The 23,034-nt window shown below is 42.5% G+C and overlaps 1 protein-coding gene across 1 annotated transcript; it reads right to left on the minus strand.

The window, feature by feature from the left end:
• Positions 1-12,714: 12,714 nt before the first annotated feature.
• Positions 12,715-16,515, minus strand: LOC309688495 (uncharacterized protein). Its single transcript, XM_082504291.1, has 5 exons — positions 16,275-16,515; positions 15,468-15,543; positions 15,213-15,368; positions 14,687-14,776; positions 12,715-14,243 (listed from the first exon to the last, which is right to left on the minus strand). Exons 3-5 carry the CDS (start codon positions 15,315-15,317, stop codon positions 14,028-14,030), a joined length of 411 nt encoding a protein of 136 aa, XP_082360417.1. The 5' UTR covers positions 15,318-15,368; positions 15,468-15,543; positions 16,275-16,515; the 3' UTR covers positions 12,715-14,027.
• Positions 16,516-23,034: the final 6,519 nt, after the last annotated feature.

Consider the following 23,034-nt stretch of genomic DNA (forward strand, 5'->3'; position numbering starts at 1 on the left):
ATTGCTACTGTAGAACACATTGCAAATTTTCTACAATTGGAACAATAATGTACTTAATGATATCACTGGCTCAGGCAGCTCAAATACAGTACTCCACATTTTTTATGTTGATCACAATTTTACATTCACTAGACTGTGGTTGTTATCAGTGAAAAAGTACAAGTAAATAAATACAAGTTATATACATACAAGTTAAAATACTTTCTAATTACTTTCTATTTACTATAGCAAGATGTGTGCCTGTAAAAAGGGCCAATGGTGGGAAATAATCAAGTTGAGTATATGATTGAGAATAACACATCAGAAAAGAGGAAAATAGATCAGGTGGTAATCACAGTTTTTACTGGCATAATTTACCTTCAGCCCAAAGATTGAAGCAGTGCAACTATGGAGAGATCTGGGAGAGAAGACCCGGACTACGATAAGGGAGAGGAGACGTGCCCTGATGGCTTGCCTGTTTAACTCAGTACATTTTTCTAATTTATGGACTGACGTTTAGGCCAGCACGGTGGAATAATGGTTAACCCTAACCTCACAACTTTGCCTCACAGTAAAGAGGCTCCCATTGGCCACCCACCACTTTCTCCAGGTTACTCCCACAATCCAAAGACAGGAACTTAGTAGGGTTAGGTTGATTGGTGAGCCTAAATGCCTGTAGGCATGAATGTTAGTGTGAATGGTTCTCTGTCTCTCTGTGTCAGCCCTGTGAATTTTTTTTTTACTTTATTGATAGGGACAGTGAAGAACTGACAGGAAAGCAGAGGAAGACAGAAGAGAAGACATGGCAAAGGGCCGTGGGTCGAACTCAAGCCTGGGGGTGCTGCGCCCACATGCTTGCTCAACACAGTGAGCTAAACCAGCGTCCAGTCCTGTGGCAGACGGGGTCCACAGCATACCTTCTGTCTTGTCCAGTGGTAGCTGGGAAAGACTCTAACCACCTGCAAGCACCTGTGAGTCACATATACAGGTTTGACATGTAATTCTGTGCTGAGACAATACTTTTAAAATCAGTCCTGCTTCCTTATTATTAGAAGAGGTGGGAAGTAAGAAAGAACAAATACTTTGTTACTGTACTTAAGTACAATTTTGAGATATCTGTACTTTACTTTTTACTTTAGTACCTACATTTTTAAACAGACATCTGTACTTTCTACTCCGTACATTTTCAAAATAGGCTCATTACATTTGGTTTAAAGGCATTTGAGGAGACTTACTTATTTGTCACTCTGGGTATTCAAACATCAAACTGATTTGAATGTAAACAATAATGCATGAAAGACAATACTGTAAGAACATTAATCGCCAAGAGGTGTCACATAAAGAGAGATAAAGGAGGCAAGACTGTTTTCCATAGTCACAGGTTACAGTGGGATGGTGTTTTTTTGATGTTGAGGTCACTAGTCCTACAGAAGAAGGGTGAATATAAAGTGAACAATATTTTTTGTGAGCAATATTTCTACCAGCTCAACAAACACACAAACTGTTGCTATGGAGTTTGTCGCACTGTGTATCTGCTAGCGAAAGGTTCAGCTACTGTATTTTACATGGAGAGAAAGGAAAGAGAGCAAAGTTCACTAAGTTCTAAGTTCAGTATGTGTGACATTGTTTTTTTTATACCGTTAAACATTCTGCAAACCAAACTGAGGCAGTAACTGTGCAGCTCTGCAGTTTAGTGCAGGATAAACAGGTTAAACTTTATGTAACCTGTTTATGCTGTCTTTATATTAGACATGCAGTTGGTGGATTTCAGTGAATAAATCTCAGCATCATCAGCTTAACTTTAAATTCATCTCTGCTACCCTTTACATTGCCTAACTCTGAACATTTGTGTGTGCTTGTGTGACAGACTGTACAAAGAGGAGTGTGTGCGTGTAACCCCCCAGCCCTGCAACGCTCCGCTTGATCACTGTTTATATGTATATCTAACGCGATGTTGTAAATAAATTCCCTTTTTGATTGCACAGCTCTGAGTCGTGCCAAATCCTGCATGACTTGAGGGTTTAAGGTAGTTTCTGAGGTGGCTTTCGGCTCGACTTTGTCAAACTCAACATTTTTCCACAGTTTTCGTGTGCTCAAACTGTGAAATGTACACATTTAATTTTGATTCACAACTTTTGGCACTTAAATTCACCCCATCACAGAACAGAAAGCAACAAAAGAAACAGCCAGGTGTTTCGTTTAACCAATATGTAATCTCTATAGCAGTAGTTCCCAAACTAGCGTATGCGTACCCTACATTTTGCATTTTTCTTATGTTAGTTATGTTATTTCTTAGTTTCTTTGCAACCTGTGATGCTTTTATCACCTACAGAAGACAAACTCTCCTGGACATTCGACAAAACTCACAATCCGGACCTTCACAAACCAACTTTTTTGTGAATGGTGCTGACTCACCTTGGCTACCTGGGCAGAAGTAACGCTGGAGAAAAAGGGGAAAAAGAGCCGGGATTCTGGTCAGGCTGAGGAAAAGACAACATACACCCTGCTTCCCAGCATTCTTCTAGCGAACGTCCAGTCCTTGGAAAACAAACTGGATGAACTAAGGGCCAGGATAACTTTCCAAAGGGACATTAAGAACTGCAACGTCTTTGTTTTCAAAGAAACATGGCTAGACCCCTCCGTCCCTGACATGGCCATTGTCCTTGAGGAGCTCTCCACTCACCGCCCGGACAGAACAAGGGACTCGGGAAAATGTAGGGGAGGTGGTGTGTGCGTAATGACCAACAAATGGTGGTGTACTGATGTACAGATAGTTTCGTCGGGGTGCTCTCCTGACCTTGGACACCTTATGATCAGATGCAGAACCTTTTATCTGCCCAGGGAGTTTACAGCACTATTCTGTACCGTTGTTTACATTCCCCCCCACGCTGAAACCACACAGGCACTGGACGAACTGTCTGACATTATCGACCGGCAGGAAACGTTACACCCGGAGGCTGCTTTTATTGTGGCTGGTGACTTTAATAAAGCCAACATGAAGATAGTTCTGTTGAAGTTTTACCAGCGCGTAAACTTTCCAACTTTCCAAAAATGGTTTACTTTGTGAAAGCCAGGCTGCTGAACTCCCACTTATTTGCTGCGTTGTGCAATGAGATGGGCAGCGAGCATGAGACATTATTACTCCACACAGAGGTTCGCTGGCTATCTAGAGGGAAAGTGCTGACCTGTTTATTTGAGCTGAGGGATGAACTTAAAGTTTTCTTCAGTGACCATCCCTTTGAGCTGTCTTAACATTTGCATGATGAAGAGTACCTTACGTGCCTGGCTTATCTGTGTGATATATTTTCTTGTCTGAATGAGCTCAATCTCGGATTGCAAGGCATTTCTGCAACTATATTCAATGTCCAAGACAAAGTTTAGGCCATGATAAAGAAGTTAAACCTTTGGAAGGTTTTGGACACAAACAACACAGAAGTCTTTCTGTCTTTTCTTGCTGCACACTTTTCTGTTTAGTGTGATCTCACACTGTCAAGACTCTGATGCTTTTCACCACCACATACTTGTGCAAAAGGGAATTTTCCTCTGTGTGCTAGTGTATTGCTTCCCAGTGTAGTTTCTTATCAGTTTGTTTCGCCGTTTCCCTCCAGCAATAAAGCTGTGTTTTGAGTTCATTCCTGCCTCTGTGAGCTTGCGTTTGGGTCCACTTCCTGCCTGCCACACAGCCGAATCATGACAGAAGAATGCGACCACGACCTGGACCCAGCAGTTCACAGTCCCTCTGCTGAGCTCCGGGTGGATTTAATCTACACTGTCAGGAGTGGGTAGCGCTGCCAGGGGAAGAGTATCGGGAGATCGTAGCCATCCGGTTACAGAGGATGGTTTCCGGACTCCCATGGCTATTCGGCGCGCTACACCCCCACATCCAGGACTTCCTCATCTCCACCGTACGCATTCGCCCGGAGCTGCGTCTCCAGTATGAAGAGTCGGAGGATGTTCAGCCCGGTCTGCTGGAGGATTCGCGGCCCGGTTCATCTCCTCCCCCTTCTCGGCAAAAACGCCGTTCACGCCGCCGTCGCTCCAGTACAGCTGAGCAGACTGCACCCGTTGGTGAGAGTGACTGTTGTTACGTTCTTTGTCTAGGCGTGTATTGAACGCAACAAGAAACTGGCCCCACTTGCGCACCACCCAGGAAAGAACACAAACAGTCGTATCTTTTAAAGTGCTAAGCAGCCATTTATTTGCTTCAGCAGTGAGCAGTACCAAAAATAACAAACAAAACTCCCTAATGGTCCCTACGCTTTCCTACACAAAAATGAAAACCAAACAAAAGACAATTCACTTACCTAACTTTCTAAATGAAAAACAGGAGAAAACTTAATCAACAAAAATGGCTTCTCACGCCTACTAGGCTGCTGCAGTGAAGAATATATACAAGGTGAACAATATACACAATTGCTACTTTACAAATCTATTTACAGCTATTTACAAAATTAAGATACTAACACCAGACACACACACAGGGTTATACTTGCAAATCACTGGGCACAGACACCCTACACAGCAACGACTCAAAAACACATGCTCTTTGTTGGATGGTGGAGGCTAGTAGAGAGGGGACCAGGTGGTTGTCATCCGGTAGTTAAGTACTGGAGGTGATTAGCCAATTATCCAATCCAAGGACAGGAAGAGACTCCACCCAACTACTCAGCAGGCACGCCCAGGTCTGTCCACCTCCTAAGAGAGAGAGGAAAAAACCCACATCCATCCTCTGGTGGGAGGAGTCACACATAAAACAAACACTGACAACATTGGATCATAACACTGTCTTTTTCTCGTTCCGCTCGAACATTCAGATCCTAGACATCATGATAACATACCCATCGAGAGTAAAGCCATGTTTTCCTCTGTGGATTACAATCTGCCCTCAGCTCAGCCATTAGCTTCGCCAGCCCAGTCAGTTAACTCTCCTACTGTTCAGCTTCTAGTCCAGTCAGTTCACTCGCTTGCTGTTCAGTTTGCAGTCCAGTCTCCAGTCCTCCAGTCCCCTGTGATTCAGTCTCCTGTTCTCCAGTCCCCTGTAGCTCCGTCGCCTTCAGTTCAGTGTGCCACTCCGTCGCCCATAGCCCAGTCTCCTCCCGTCCGGTCAGCACAGTCTCCTCCTCTACCACCAACTCCACTCTCACCACCACTAGCTCAGTTTCCTGTGTCCCAGCTCCCTGTAGCACAGCTGTTTGCTCCATCAGCAGCAACTAAGTTTGCAACAGAACCATTAGCTCAGTTTCCTGTGCAGTCACCTCTAGTTCAATCTCCTGTGCAGTCACCTACTCCACTCTCACCACAACCGTTGCTACAGCCATCAGTGCAGCCCCCTGTGCCAGTGCAGACTTCAGTGAAGCCCCTTGTAGTAGTTCAGCGCCGCAGTACAGCTGAGCTGGCTGCACCCGTGGGAGAGAGTGACTGTGAGTCACACACCCAGCCCAAGTTTTCTGATCCCGGACCCCATGACTGTTCCATCACTGTGAGTAACTCTGTTTTGCCTGCCATTGTGTTGCCTGACTTGGATAACTCCGCCACTGTGTGTTTGGACTCTAAAGACGTTATTCCGTGTGACACCTCGGTGCCAAGTTATTCACTGACCGTCCTACCTAGCGATCTTTGTGTTCCTGAGCAATCAGATTCTTGTAACGCTCGCAGCATTTCCTCTAAGTTAGCCAGTATGAATGTTTCACCCGTAGAGTTAGCGGAACCAAAGACTGTTTTTCTACACCAGACTCACCGACATACTGCTACACTGTAAAATCTAATTAGTTCCCAGAACTGAAAAAAATTGAGGAAACTCGTTGCCTCAAAAAAATTGAGTAAAGCTTAGCTAAAAATCAAATCAAATCAAATCATTTTTATTGTCACATCACATGTGCAGGTACATTGGTACAGCACATGTGAGTGAAATTCTTGTGTGCGAGCTTCACAAGCAACAGAGCTGTGCAAATACAATAATGTAAACAAGCAAAATACAAGAATGGCTACATCTGAAACTAATAAATATATGTACAATATATAATAGTATATGCATTTCTGGATGTGTATACTAAATATTTTTCTACGTGTGTGTGTGTGTGTGTGTGTGTGTGTACACATATTTTACAAATTAAATAGAGTAAACAATAAATAGAATATATAAAATAAATAAAATAAAATATACAGAGTTGAGACATGTGCAAAACAGTGGCATTACTGTACAGTATGGAGTGCATAATGTTAAAGTTCCAGTAGTGGAGGTGAGGTGTCTATGACGTGTTCAGCAGTCTGATGGCCTGGTGGAAGAAGCTGTCTCTCAGTCTGCTGGTACGGGACCGGATGCTGCAGAACCTCCTTCCTGATGGAAGCAGTCTGAACAGTTTATGGCTGGGGTGACTGGAGTCCTTGATGATCCTCCCCGCTTTCCTCAGGCACCGCTTCCTGTAGATGTCTTGGAGGGAGGGAAGCTCACCTCCAATTATCCGTTCAGAGCACCGCACTACTCGCTGGAGAGCTTTGCAGTTGTAGGCGGTGCTGTTGCCATACCAGGTGGTGATGCATCCAGTGAGGATGCTCTCAATGGCACAGTGATAGAAGGTCCTGAGGATGCGGGGGCTCATGCCGAATCTTTTCAGTCTCCTGAGAAAGAAGAGGCGCTGCTGCTCCAAAATGACTAAATTAGGACAACTTATTTATTTTGAGTACTCTGTACAAGCTCATTTGTTCCCAGAACTCAAAAAAATTGGATCAAGTTTACGTAAGATGACCAAGTTAGGGCAACTTACTCATTTTGAGTACACTGTACAGCCTTGTTAGTTCCCAGAACTCAAAAAAATTGAGGAAACTCGTTGCCTCAAAAAAACTAAGTAAAGTTTACTTAAGATGACTGTTAGGACAACTTACACATTGCAAGTCTGCAGTATTAAGAATAAATTGATATTTCTGACTGTACAACTTTAATTGTTTACCTACTGACAAACATTTCAAGTTCAACTAAATGAAAAAACTGTGTGGTAACCTGAATATGATTAAATATAATTAACAACACTTTTTGTAATTATGTTAAAATCAGCCCAACTTTTATTTTCAAACACAACAAAGTATAACAGCCAACATACTGGACACTGTTCTGCTGAACAACAAACAGTTAGATTGCCATCACTGTTATAATCTTACAATGAAACAAAGTCTCAGATTTAATTATTAAGAAAATAAGTTTAGGCCTACCACAAGTTTGTTTTGTACTTGCATTACTTATATAATCAAAATAAAATATTTGTTGTTCTGTCACAAGTGCAGTCTCTGATTTAAACAACACATTTGTTTTTCATTCCAACACAGGAGCTGGAATGTTGTAATATTTTAAGGATGGCTTGTTTCCAGTCCAGGCATTACTGCCTGAATGACTGTCATGGATCGAGGTGATCCAAATAGGTGCAGAAGAAAGTCTTTAACTTCCCTTAAGTACAGTGGCAGTGGATGTGGGTTGGAGATGCAATGAGCTTGAACCTGCAGCATCTGTGACGGAGGACTCATCTCTCCTGGTGTCCTGCAAGCAAACAATCATATTTTTTGGAAGTAACAAAGAGGCGACTGGATTGCAGCCATTCAAAGACCAAATATAACGTCCCAAAACACTCCAGCTCACAGGTTAGTCTGCTCCAAGCATTTCCACAAAGGTCAGTCTGCTGTTGTAGTTAATACGTCATTTTTCATAACATAATTGGTGATATAGGTTGTGTGCAAGTCTGGCGCTGAACAGAAATTGTGGCGCTATGCTCCTTTGTTTATTGTGCATAAACAGTGAATTGTCCTGACACAATATTGCGTTTCGCTTCTGTTATTATGGTACACTGACAAAAACATATACTTTTATTCACAGGATAAAACAGTAGTTTTGTATCACTAATTGCCCAGTACGATTACAGCATACAATATTATTGTCACTGCTACATTTCTGTGATGCTACCAGAAATTATTTCCACTACTAATTAATTACCGTTGAGCTCAAAGGTCCTATTAATAAACGGTTAATGAATGTGTATTTATGACGACGATTTGTGAGACTGGTAAACTTATGATACGTACGATGGTCTTTACTTTCTACACGGTGCATTTCAAGGTCCTGCACCCATCCGTCGGTAAACTCTACCTGGGCTTGTTGCAGTGACCTGAAGTTACTAAACTTCATGAGTGTATGCACTCACTCCAAGAACCGTATAATTATAAATCTGATCGTGGTGAAGTTGGGCAGCACGCTGACGTATTTTGTCCCTCTGTGTGCTCGTAAGGGTCTAAACCTTTCACTCCTTTGATTTTGTCCTCGTATATTTTCTTTGACTTTTTATCAAGTCTGTCTTTGTACGGACCGGCATTGTTCTTGTCATGGTGCTGGGTCGTTGGCCCAGCGTTTTAGGATTATGTCCCTCTGTTCTAGTTATTCTGTGTCCTCCCTCCTTGTGTCCGGTTCGGGTTCTAGATTTCCTGTATTGTTCTGAAAGTCTGTGTCTGTTGTCATGGTGTTCAGCTTGTCTCCTCCGGTCATCATGTGTATTAGGTTCAGCTGTTCTTCCCTCCTGTGTGTGATTACCCGATTACCTTGTGTGTGTATATTTAGTGGGTGTCGGTCTGTGTTCGTTGTCGGCTCGTCTGCATTCATCCATGTATCTCTGCGTTCTATGGTGTTCCTGTCTCTACGTCTCTCTGCTCCGTTATGATTTCAGGTTTGCTCTTTAGTGTTTCCCAGTTTAGGTTTCCATTAGTAATTTCTCATGCTTCGTTGCCTGTTTCTGCCACTACCACTTTGTAAATAAACATCACTCGTATCATCAGTCACTGCTGCATTTTGGGTCCTCCTTTTCCTCCACACCACACGGCTCACCCCGCCAGCCGTGACAGTTCTCCTTCGTTTTGTACATAACTTTTTTGGGGGGCAAAGAAAAACCAAGAAGGTATTGGAACCGGAGAATGAACGTTTTGTGGTGCTGCAATTGCTTGCATTTGATCCGGTACTTGGATTGTTTTGGCACGAGTTCCCGGCATGCAATGCGTGAAAGTCTCGTGGTCTGTCAATCTCTATAACAGAAGTTTGACTTGATTGACGCGGGAATGTTCCCAGGTAGCCTAGCGTTCAGCAAGGAGGCTACAGCGCTGCATTATGGAATCTGTAGTTTGTATATTATTAGCGCCTCATATCGCCGGGCCATGCATAACAATAATAGTACATCTATATAAAATGATCTCGCAGGCAGGATATAAATGTACACCGGGCCGGATGCGGCCCGCGGGCCTTGACTTTGACACGTGATTTAAATGATACTGATGTAATTTGTAGGCAGGATTCAATCAAATTGTTTTTTCTTAAGTTGGTGGGCCAGGCCATGGTCGATCCAGACCACTCACCACTGAGACAGTGTTATCAGATGAGGATGTAAGAGCAGCTATTGCTCTTTTGAGACACTCTGCTGATGAAGACATCCGTGAAAAGAAAGCTACCTTCATTTAATGGTCAGCAATGAAAAGAATCCAGCAGGTGTCTTCATAGGCCTGATGTGGTTTCTGGACACACCAGGACTGGTAAGACATCTTCATTTGTTGAATCACTGAAATATTCCATGAAGCTTGCAGTGTCACTCATTGCACCTCTCTATGTTCTGTATTTTTGCAATACAGATAGAACAAGATTTCTGACTCCTGTTTTGTGAGGTCACTGCCAGCAAATTCTTGGAGAGGTGGCCCATCAATCTCAAAGCAAAGGTTGTAAAGAAAAGTCATGGACTTGTTCCCACCTCAGAGCTCTTGGAGTTAATGTGCAATGCTGAGTCAGGTACTGAAGTTGAGAATGGTATGATTGTGACTGTTTTTATTTGCCATTGTTGGTTATATAGGTAATTCTGTCAATTGAATGCATTTTTGGAATAATTCTTTGTTTATTCGTCTGTAGTCTGGGACAGTGACATGTCTACTATCTTGCTGCTGCTACATCTGCTACCACCATCTGCACAAAGGCGAAAGAGACCAGGAAAGGTGTCTGCATCTCAAGCTGTCGATAACCGCATCAAATTCCCAAAGGTGCGTTGTTTAAAATATACGTTCCATCACCTCTATTTTCATGGACAGTGAGGTGAGCTAATCTACTGTCAGAGGATAGTCACTTAATACTGTTGTTTAATGTGTTGTTGTAGGCTGGAACCAGTGTACAGCAGCATCTAGACAACATCATCAGCCCTACCTTCTTGGTCAGGGATCCACAAGAAGCACCATTCACACCTTGTGATTGACAAGCTTGCACTTCCATGTAAAGTGCCAGGTTCAGTAGGAGCCCTTGATGAACTTGTTGGGCCCATGTCTGTGGTACATCATACAGTTCATCCCTGACCAACTTTTTCACTTTTCTGCAAACAACTATGACATTGGAGAAACGTCATATTGCTTTCTCTAGTGAGCACCATAGAACTGTATGCTAATGTGAATTGTAAGGGTTTGTTAAGGTAATTAAATAACACTGAAATGAGAAACGTAATAAATGGTAAATGGCCTGCATTTGTATAGCGCTTTTCTCAGTCCCTAAGGACCCCAAAGCGCTTTACACATCCAGTCATCCACACACTGGTGATGGCAGCTACGTTGTAGCCACAGCTACCCTGGGGCGCACTGACAGAGGCGAGGCTGCCGGACACTGGCGCCACCGGGCCCTCTGACCACCACCAGTAGGCAAACACGGGGTTAGTATCTCGCCCAAGGATATTTGGCATGCAGCCAGGAGGCAGCCTGGGATCGAACCACCGACCTTCTGATTAGTGGCTGACCTGCTCTGCTACAGCCACCCCCAGAATAAATGCTGTTACTTTAACCTGTATGTTTGTTGTTATTTCCATAATATAGCATAGATCACAGTTTAGTAATATAGCATCATAAGATGAATATGAAAAAATAAAACTACAGAGAAATAAAAATGATATATTATTACACATCAGTGTTATTATTAAACTAAATTTGGAGGAAAAATAGCTCTATAAAGTGTAATTACTCTGAACAGTGTGAATAACCCTCAGTGTTAAATATAAAAATAAATAATGTTTTGTTGTTAATTTTGACACTAAATTGAGTACAATTAACACTGAAAAGTTAACACTGGCCATTTAACTCTAATTTTGAGTGGGACCAAATGTTATCTGAAGAAGAGTTAAAATCAACTCTAAGTGTAAAATTGACACTTGGTTTTTTTCTGTGTAGTGTCAAGGTACTTTTTAAGAAGTAACATTGCACTATTGATAATCACATCCAGGTGGCATAAACTAAATATTCAGACATGCTACCAACAAAAGCATTAACAAAAGCAGACTGTTTAGGCTGTTGTGTTTGTAATAACATCCATAAATGAAGGTTTGCCATTAATTTATTTTCACAGATCTACTGTAGATGATCACATCTGTCTTTGTCATTTAAATTAGGTCGACTTGCAAACTTTGCACTTTGTGTAAATTGCTGTCCACTACCCTGCATATACACAGAATGTGCACAGTATTTCAGATCTAAAAAAGCCTTACAAGTTAATTTATGAGATCATGGGGTCATAGAAGGAGTATGTAATGGACTTGCTGGCTTTAATGTAAAAAGCCTGTTGTGTAACTTTAATGAGGCAGTTGGACTAAAGCAGTATATTGCTCATCAAGGTAAACATCTGAGGAATAAGGAAATTGTTACTTGTCCTTTTACTCAGTGTTCTTTTACATCGCAGATTTACTAAAGTTTTACATCACATAAGTCATTTTCACAATCATTCTACTTTAAAAGATTTCAAGACAGAGCTTATTGTTCTCTGAACTTCCTTGTTCGCTGAACGGCAGGTAAAGGGCATCTTTTTGCTTGTTTACTTTTGTGTGTTTGTGTTTTCTCTAAGGGTCCTCAGATGACGGTTTGCTTAAATTTGGGTCTGAAAGCATTTTTTTTTTTAAATTTTGCCTATACTCACCACCCCTCTTCTTCTGTTGCTCAGGTTGAAGCAGAATTTGCCCGTCTTACATCTGTTGACCTGAAATGGTTCCTTTTTTGCTGTGCTTGACCAATATGGAGAGGTTCATGGAGCTGTACAAATTCAAGAGTGGCATAGGAGGGCTGACTAGGCTCATAAAATCTTCGATGATGATGTAAGTCTTCAACTGCGACATGTTCTCCTTTGTTTAAGTTTGAGGTTATCCAGTTCAACTGATGAACTCATTGAAAGAAAGCTGATAAGTAAAGTCTGTCATCATATTTCACAACTGGACATTTAGTGTGTTAACTTTTACAGAATCTGTGTATATTGGTGGTAGGTGGATATCATATTCTACTTGAATGTCCTGATAAGCCAGATTCAAATGAAAAGATATTAAAACATTGAAAGACAGGTGTAAGTGGCCCAGTTATCTCCAATGATAATCATATATTGATGGAATTATATAGGAAAAAGCTGTGAATTTGGAGCTGCTTCATAAACACTATTTAAAAGTGTTTTTGTTTTCTTTTTGACTTCTTTGACCAGAGCCCTACACAAAGGAAGAGGGCAGAGGACCTCATTTTCTCAAGGAACATCCCTCACACACTCTCAAGACTGTGAAAGTTAGCATTTTTTCTTTTAGTAAATTTAATAATTACAGCACCGCTGTGGATTTTAAATGAAACAATCAAATAGTGATTGAAGTGCAGACTTTCAGCTTTAACTCAAAGGGTTAATTCCCTGCTCCCTGTAGTAACCACATGATAACATGTGTACACTCTAAAAAAAGATCTGCTGGCTTAACGTAAAAAAATTAAGGTAACAATTTGCATGGATCTTTTTAAGTTACTTCAGCTTAGCCACTATAGCGTAAATGCCACAAGAGTTCTCTAGTTAGGCAAACTCTATTCCTTACGTACAAACAACATGATTTGCTTTGTCCTCTACAAGCTTAATTAAGTTGAACCAACTTAATTTTAATTGTTTAAAAAATTACTCCATTTAGTTATTAAAACTTATTTTTTTACTTTTATTCTACTCAGAAATATCCATGCAAATTGTTACCTTAATTTTTTTGAGTACTAGTAACTTACAATAACTTATAACTTACAATTATACAATAAATTACACATTGAAATTCCAGTTTTATGATCAAACTGTTTATTAGAACACCAGTCCACCATTCCAGACTCATTGACATTTCAATAGCAGACAAAATTGTTGCCTCCATAAAATAAATGACATAAAACACCCCTGTAAATCTGTCTCAAAAAGACTGAACATTTTGACAGTCATGCTCTGATTCAAGTTTGTTTGTGTTAAAGTGATAGTTTAGGTTTTTTTAAGTATGAAGTACATTGTGAGTATATTACACACAGTAGACAGCAGTCAGCACATTCCTGCCACCAACACGCACGATAGGCTCAGTTTGTTTGTGTGACTTTGGTAAATCTGAACTAACCCGAACTAACACCAAAGTCACCAAATAACACAATTACACTTACTGATCAAGGCAGCAGGAGACCAGCAACTCCTGTGTGCTGTCAGGTAAAATTGCTGTTTTTGTCCATGGACGCTGGTGGGCCAGAGCGATTGAAACAACAAGCAGTAGAACTTCTCTTTCCTCACAGAAAAGGCTGTCTGATAGCAAAATAAAGCAGTAAACATATTCTTGATATAATGTACATTTAAACTGACATCAGTTTTATTAGGATGGAGGCTCATCTTGCATGCCGGTGGCCCCGTCTGCTTCTCCGTAGGTGGAGCTTACTGACTGCCATCTACTGTGTGTAATACACTCACAATACATATGTACCTCATATACAGCCTCACTTCAAAAGACCCGAGCTATCCTTTTAAAGTGCATTATTTTTAACTAGGTGTACTTAATGCTCAACGCTCAACTTTACACCTACTGCCTACTGTAAAGTATGTAACACAACACATTGCAAACAACAGTGGAACATTTCCCGTTTAATTTGAGGATAGCCTCACTCTTCACATTTTTTAGTACAACAGTTTACTTTTTAGTGACATTACCTTAGGACTGGCTTTCAGATCATCCAGCTCGAGGAATATCTTTTGAAACACTTCAAAAGTGTTTTTCAAAAGTGTTTTTCAGTTCTTTTGGGTAGCTGAGGTTGAGTGCATATATCAGCCCCATTAGCAAGGCACAGGCTCTGGGTACATCCAGGTCTGCTAGGACTTCTGTTCCTTCAAGTATGATCCTTGCGCTGGCTGGATCAGACGTTGTGGCACCTCTGGTTACAATCTTCATCACTTCATTGGTAATATCCCCGCCACCATCCTGGTAGATCAGAATCAATATAAATGTTTTAAGCAATCATACTTATACATGAGAGTAACACAAAATAGGGCTGCAACTAACAATTTTCTCGATTATCTGATTATGTCTGTGAAGGTTCTCTTTGCAAGCTCCTTTGACGATTATCTGATTAGTTGTTTGGTCCAGAAAATGTCAGAAAATGGTGAAAAATGTCAATGTTTCTCAGAGCCCAATATGATGACCTCAAATGTCAAACATATTCAGTTTGCTGTCATAGAGGAGTAAAGAAACCAGAAACGATTCACATTTATGAAGCTGAAACCAGAGAATTTGGACTTCTTTTTCTAAAATAATTACTTAAACCGATCAATCAATTATCAAAATAGTTGCTGATTAATTTAGAAATCAATTAATAATAGATTAGATCGTACCTCTAATACAAAGTATAGTCATGTCTGATTTACCTGCTCTTTGAAGAGATCCTCCTCCTTTTCCCTGAGATACACCACTAAGCCACGGATAGCGACCTCTCGCCTTCTCTCCACAGAATCGTCCTGTGAATAAGAAAAAGAATGTCGAACTGCTCTTCGAGGAGGATGGGTTTTTGATAATTACATCCAAAAAAAAAAAAAAAAAAGGATTGACTTTATATGGCCTGAACTGTACCAATTATAGATTTCCAGTGATAATCAAAATAATGAATTGATCATTTCTCTGAAATGATCAATTCATGAACTTGAAAAATCCAGGTAACAAATAGAAAAACTGCAAAATCTTGCAAATTACTCTGCCAATCATGATCCACATCACCTATAATTTGTTTTATTATTAAGTATTTATAGTTTTAATTGATATTTGTGCCTCAAGCTCTAAACAATAATTTGACATAGTTGAGTTGTAAACAGCTACCTTTTAAGACTCAATATCACCTATTGGAAAAAAAAAGTGGATTATCCTATTTGAAATAAACTACATTTCATTCATTCATACCTCTAGCAGCATGTTCTGGATGCGCCGAATGCGCATTTTTGCAGCCCCTCCTCTTGAGGAAAGCAAGGACATTATTTTCTGAGAGTACTGGTCCAGCTTTGCCATGAATGTTGTCTCCAGGTTAACAGTGGTGATCCTTCTGAATTCTTGGTTTATCTGTATAAAAAAAAGGCACAAATAGGCACAACATGTTAATGTATACAATTTACTTTAAAAGAATACATACTGCAAATTATCTTATGGAAAAATATTTACCTGAACTGCATCAAAAAGAGCAGGCCATCTTTCTTTCAGGTCATTGATTTTTGGTGCTTGATTGACAACTTCCTGCCTGCGAATGGAGAATGTTATGTTATGTTTCCAAATCAAAGATATTTTTTCTTAAGTGATACAACTGCGCTTATGTATCTGCAGTTAATACCTAAAAGAGCTAAATTATATTTTATGTGCTAATGCACACTCAATGTAATGTCATTAAAACAACTAGTTTATGAATGTTACTTAAGATCTTTCCTGTGGCGTTTCTACAACATGGCGTTCGCTTCCTCGCCCGCGTTTTTTGACTGAACTTTGACACAGGCTGTTCTTCAGCTAGGGCTCAATTAACAAACTTCAATCTCACATAAAAATAACTCTAGGACTTAAACATCAAAATGCATCGATGTTAAACCGAATGTATACTCAGTAACCTACATTTGTTTAGTCATGAATGTAAAATGGCCCAGCCTTTTGCTGGTCAAACCTTCATCAACGCTGCAACGATTTCAAAGTAGAAAGAAGAAAAACATGTATTACCCTGTCTTTGCAGAGTTAAAACTACTGCTACAGAAGCTCAGTGTCAATTAACACCATTTGGCTGCCACCGTAAAACAAAACTTAACAAAGACTAATGTTACGGTCGAATTACTTCACAAGTTAGCCAGAAGTGTAATGTTACTAGCTTATCACCACCACTCGCCGAGGAAGAGTTTAGTGTTGTGTAAAAAGGATTTCTTGCAGTGCGTGTTGATAGAGTTAAAGTTAGAGTTATTAGCTGCTGTGAAGGCAAAAAATTGTACTCACCACAAAGCTTTAACGTTTGATAATGTTCCGTACAAAATGCCGCTTCTCTGCTTTCTCTCTTTGCCTCCGTTTCTTTCGATCAGTGGTCTGAGAGCACAACATGTCCGGGCAAGTCAGCCTTGTACTCAGCTTTTAAAGGACGCTTACGAGATTTTTAAGTTGTATTAACTGAATACACTTTCATGTTAAGTTAACACAGAAATGTCTGTTCAAAATCGATATATTACTGAGCTAAGACTGTTTTCTTTATTTTAATTTCGACCAACTCATTAAATTAAGTTATCAACTGATTACAATGTGTACATGCAACAAACTTAATTTTTTATGCAGAAAAAGCTATTAATTTTAAGCTTTACTTACTAACCCCATGAATCATTTTTTAGAGTGTACCCTTCCTCACCAAATGTATTATTACAAGATCTTTGACACTGGAGATGGTCTGGGTTTCAGAGAAACTAACTGGCAAGCTAGCTTTGATATTGTTAGTTTCCTGTGTTTATTCATGTCTTCACCAGGGTCTTTGACATTTCGCTGCTGTACTGTTCACTACAGCTTTGTGTTTGATTTCTTACATTGTATATTGTAATGGCAGAGATATTAGAATATTTAAGGGGCTGCAGTGACTACTACAGCTGTGTGTGTGTGTGTGTGGGGGGGAGGGGGGGGGGCAATACTTTGGTGAAATGTCCTGGACCCTGGAAATAAAGTTACCTTGAAAATTACCTTGAAGAGACTGTAGACTGGGTAAGCAAATAAAGGTCACTGGCCCAGAGTCATATGTTGATATTCAGTGCCAGTTATGCAACCGTTCCAGCCATGTCTATATGCTCTTTATTTCATGCTGTTAATATAAGGGGAAAAAATAAACTCTTACTGATTAAAGAAGCATTGTCTGTGGAGCCACAGTCTGATCCTGTAGTGTAGCTCCAGTTTGCACATTTATTCTCAGCCACATTTGGGTTATAGCGCAGCCAATATTTAGCATAAGTAAATTTTGATTAAAATTTGTGTTTGCATTCTGCAATTGAAGACATGCTCAGTTATTTATGAACATGGTCTTTGACAAGAAATGAACTTGTAACATGGGGGTACATATCTCATTCTGAAAAAACTTTAACAACTAATAAGCGTTACCCAAAGCCAATCAGCGTCATCCAAGGGATCAGTATGGCCAGTAGCGGTTTTTGATATGGGCGATACGGGCATCTGCAAAAAAAATAAAAAAAATTTAAAAAATTGCTCGTACTCACAGGGTACAGGGAGGAGAGGGCGGGGCGGCAGTGGATTCACTGACCGGCTGGAGCAGCATCTAATAACCAACTCGCAAAATAAAACAAAATAAAAACAAAACAACAAACACGAAAACACCAGACATCATGATACAGACTTATAATTTGCACCGATGTTTTTTCGAAATTCTACACGAAAAGTGAGCGCGAGAGCCCTCGGTGCGCCTGCTCGCTGCTGAAGTCAAAGTAAACTTTATTGTCATCTCCGCTACAGACAGTCCAGCATATAGAGACGAGACGACGAGGCTCCAGTTACAGCAGTGCAAGTAAACAAACAATAAATATAAGAAGAGTAAGAAAATAAATACACACTTTAGGACCAGGAGTAAAGGATCAATAACAATTTAAAATTTATAATTTACAGTTTGATGATTTAAAGTCACACACAACCCGTCGAAAGGGGGGGGAGGGGCTGCTGCCAAATAGAGCACATTTCATTCATAATGATGTAAATCCAAGCCCATTATGTGTTCATGATTTGAATCCTGGGTTGTGCAAAATCTCAGAAATAAACCTTAGACAAAGTGAATCTGTGAACTAAGGTGTAGGTCTGTTAGGTTATGTTGTGGTGATTCTCGGGGATTGGGGGATTTGTGTTCATACTGGAGTGCAAAATTCAAACCAATGGAAGATGGACAAGAAAAGTTCAAAGCCATCAGGTGTTCAGTTTAGAAAAAAGAGAAAAGAAGAGGAGGAGAAATGAGCAAAAGATACAGGTAAGCAGATGTGTCTAGAGATGGACCGATCCGATATTACTATCGCTATCAGTCCGATACTGACCTAAATTACTGGATCGGAAATCGGAGAGAAATAAAAAATGTAATCCGATCCATTAAATATCAAAAAAGCACCTCACAAAACTTGCGACATGGCGTAACTTGGCTCATAACCATAGCACGTCGGAGCAGTATGCGTCACGTGATAGAGCGGCTGTGGGGTGCGAGACCTGTTGGCGGTCTGGTTGAGTATTTGTAGCCTCGCTACCAACCCAGCATTTCATCTCCGAGGAAGTGATCCCAGAGAGAAGAAAGCAAGTGTGTAAGTCTATCTCTGAATGTTTGTGAAGCGTTCCAGCGTTAAGCTTAACAACCGATATATGGAGCGACTGCCTCTCTCTCTCTCTCTCTCTCCTGCTGCTACTTCAACCCTGAAACTGATTAATGATCAGCTGATCGGCTTTTCTGTCCGTCTCTCCTGTTTGTTTTTGGCCCACTTCGTGCCAGAAAGCAGCGGCTGAACAACATCAGCACGTTTAAGCTTGAATTTATTTAATATTACTTTCTACACCAGGATCTTTTTCTACACAGCTGACGTAACTGTGCAGGGGCGGATCTAGCAAAGTTTGGCCAGGGGGGTCGATAGGGCAGGGAAGGGAGGAACAGGGAAAAGGGGGCACAAAGACATACTTTTCTTTCTTATTCTCATTTAAAATGTCTGGCTGTTATTAAATAATTATCTGAATCTTGCACCCAAAGTTTTAATCTGATGTAAAAAAGTATAGAAGTCCATTACTATATATAGTAACTGTTAAGTCTAATATACCAGCTATAGTACTTTTTCCTTTGGGAAGGTACCATCTGTGCAGTTCTGTTGAAGAAAGATGTTGAATCTATTTAATTATTCTTGAAAAATAAATAAATGATTTCTGTGCATTTTTTTCACACTGTATCAAATTAAAGTTGATTACATAGATTAAGCATCATGAGGTGGGGGGTGGTTCCCTATTTTTTTTTTTGCTGGGAGTTTATTAGTTAGGTCGCGTACTCTTTAAAATACCAGAATAGGGAGGATGGAGCAGGTTTAAATTTATTAGATTGATCAGTTTTGCTGAACTATGAAATATTTTGGGTGCAGTGTATTTTTTGCATACAGGTATAACAGAATAGCTTTAGTGTTTTTTTTTAAACTTATACAAAATGTAGCAAGATATTATAAAAACAGTTTTATTGATTAAAAACCACACTATATCGGATTCATATCGGTATCGGCCGATATCCAAATTTATGATATCGGTATCGGACATAAAAAAGTTGTATCGTGCCATCTCTACTACAAAGTAAAAAAAGAAAAAAAACACATGCACACACTAAAATAGACAACAAGAGCCCGGCTAATATGTACAAATAGAACAGATAAAATACAAATAGTATAAATAAATGAAGGCAAAATTTCAGAGTGAGGTAGATGTATGTATGTGTGGCGGAGGTGTGGTCCGGGGCGCGGCTGCAGGGGAGGAGTGGTGCAGTGAGCTCGACGGGGCGGTGCTGGTAAGAACAGCTGATGGCGATTTTGGACTGATGGTGGCTTTCCTTCCTTTTATATAGTGAGGCGGAGAGGAGTGGAAGAGCGCTAAGGGAAAAGAGACACACATCAGCTGGGATCGAGAGCTGTCAGTCTGTGCGTCATATTGTCTGCTGTGTAAACATCAATAAATGTGGTCCTTGGCAATACGGATCTGCGTGTGTGTGTGCTTGGGCCTGGTATATTCCACAAGTGGTGCCGAAACCCAGGAGCCTGCCGGTGTGGGGATGTCCGACCCGCAGGCTGCGCCGCCCACCCAGCCTTTGCAGTATTTGGCGCAGATGCTGGCGGAGATGGCAAAGATGAGCCACGACCAGGCAGCGGCCCAGCGGGCCCACCTGGCTGCGCTGCAGGAGCAGACGGACCGGCAGACTCTGGTTCTGGAGCGACTGGTTGCCGCCGCTGCCCCGCCGAAGCCCCCACCACTGTCGGTGGCGGTGCCCCGGATGGGGGACGGGGACGACCCCCAGGTTTTTCTGGAGACTTTTCGTGCCACGGCGGAGGCCTGCCAGTGGCCGCAGGCGGAGTGGGCTCCGCGTTTGCTTCCTCTGTTGTCAGGGGAGGCTCGGGCGGCGGCCCTGGGTCTGCCGCCGGCTTCGAGGGGCAGCTTCCAGGACATGAGCCGGGCGGTGGTGGACAGGTTGGGGCTCACCGCTGAAGATCATCGCCGGCGATTCCGGGCCTGTCGGCTGGCCGTGGCGGATCGGCCGTTTGCTTGGGCCCGGAAGCTGCATGACGCGGCCGTACGCTGGCTGCAGCCGGGATCGTCAGAAGGCGAGACGCTGCTGGTGGGCAAAGTGGTGCTGGAGCAGTTCGTGGAGGGGCTGCCTGCAGAGACGGCGAGATGGGTCAGGTGCCACCGTCCCGCGAGTCTGGAGGTGGCGGTGACGTTGGCGGAGGACCACCTTGCCGCTAGAGCGGGGGAGCCCGGGGACAGCGGCCGGAGGCCGAACAGACAAGCCCTGGTGCTGGCACCGAGGCGCTGGATGCCTGTGCCAGGGCAGGCAGAGCGGACGCTGGCGTTGAGCCCCACTAATCCTTTTGCTGCGTTTGTGCCTTCCCAGGGACCGGACCTAAGCAGCGCTGCCCCTGAGCCACGGAGAGCAGCACAGACACCGGGGCAGGAGTGCTGGAAGTGCGGACAGCCGGGACACCTGAGGAGGGACTGTCCTCTGATGAAGGTGGGGCAGGTGTTCCGCGTTGCCGGTGCCCCAGCGCCCTCTCCCGGTCCGGGAGGGACATACAGCATTCCGGTAAGGACTCGAGGGGGTATACGCCATGCTTTGGTGGACACGGGCTGCATGCAGACCCTCGTGCACCAAAGTTTGGTTCGCCCCGGGGCATTGCTGGAGGCAGAATGGGTGGAGGTGAGGTGTGTGCATGGTGATGTTCACAGGTATCCCATAGTGCCGCTGTTATTGAAGTATAAGGGTAAAACGCATAGAATAACGGCTGCGGTTAGCCCGCGCCTGTCGCATCCCCTAATTCTGGGCACGAATTGGCCGGGGTTTTGTCATCTGTTGGGACAGTACGCGGGGGTGCGGTCACGACCGCTAGTAGCATGTAGTGTCTGTGGGGCGCTCAGTGGTGACGCGGGGTCGTCCGACACTGACTCTGGGGAGGGGGAGACGGCGGGTCCTTCACAGGTAGTCCCGCCGGCTCCAGAAGTTCCCCCCACGGGTGATTTCCCACTGGAGCAGTCTCGTGACGATACCCTACGCTCAGCCTTTGACCAAGTGATTGAGATTGATGGTCACGTGGTGCGCCCTGAAGCCGTGCGGACCTACCCACGCTTCATTTTGTCGAAAGATAGGTTATACCGTGTGAGTCGTGACGCTCGCACGGAGGTGATGCACACCCAGCTGTTGGTGCCGCAGGGCCGCCGGGAAACAATTTTCCAGGCGGCTCATTATAACCCTATGGCAGGTGTTAAGATTCAAAGTTGAGGAAGGAGAGTACACACCACCCATGGTCCAGAGGATCTTTGGTCAAACAATGATTTTAATGAATACACGCGTGGGAAGACACTCTGTACGCAGACAGCCAGTAGTCCTCGACTTAATCAAAGCATGAACAGATATTTTATAGCATCAGGGTTTGTTTACTGACGCCCCTTCATACGTCACAGACACATTTTATACATAGATCAAATCAAAACCACAACGACTTTTGACACAGTTTAAAAGAACAATTGTCTCCTATCTTCACAACAGGTGCTTCCTGTCACTGCCGGATGCTCGCAGCAGTTCTGCGACAAACTGCTCTTTGCAACATCAGCAAAACATAATTAAACTTTCACCTATAAATGATTCTCTAACTAAGTGTGTGTCTGTGTGCTAACCACAATTGCACCCTGTTTCACCTTGCGACTAGCTCCTGACCCCTCACCAGACAGAGAGACAGAAACCACTCTCGTATGTGTAATAATCGAACTGAAACTATGGATATGACTTTTACTAAATAAATGTTTTAATCAAGAACCTCTACTAAACATAATAACTGTGTGCATAAGCATCTTAAGGCCTTCTTAAAGCTATCTGTTACATTGTTAAAGCAATGATCATACTGTTGCTTAAAATAACTTCCTGCTTGTGCAAACTCTCTGCAAGCCTGTTTCCTGTCAGCCTGTGACTTTTAGCCTTTCTGAAAGACACACACTGTTCAACCCCTGAATGCAATATAAACTCCAGATTATATTATTAATGCAATGGTACTGATGACAATTATTTAACAATAGCAGTAAAATAATTTCCCTTCTCCACACAGGGCATATGGGATACGAAAAAACTCTGGAGCGAATAACGGCCCGATTTTATTGGCCGGGCATCCGAGCGGATGTGCGCCGCTGGTGCGCGTCTTGCCCGGACTGCCAACTTGTTAATCTGCCGGCCATACCAAAAGCGCCTTTGCGTCCGCTTCCACTCATAGAGGTCCCGTTCGAACGCATTGGCATGGACCTCATCGGGCCGTTTCACCGGAGTGCACGCGGCTACCGCTTTGTGTTAGTCCTGGTGGATTATGCAACGCGGTACCCGGAAGCAGTCCCGCTGCGCACCATCTCTGCAAAGAGTGTGGCGCAGGCACTGTTTCAGGTCATCTCCCGAGTCGGAATCCCGAAAGAGATACTGACTGACCAGGGCACGTCGTTTATGTCTCGTACACTGCGGGAA

This window comes from Aulonocara stuartgranti (genome assembly GCF_965226115.1).
Source record: "Aulonocara stuartgranti genome assembly, chromosome: 14".
In the NCBI taxonomy this organism is placed as follows: Eukaryota; Metazoa; Chordata; class Actinopteri; order Cichliformes; family Cichlidae; genus Aulonocara; species Aulonocara stuartgranti.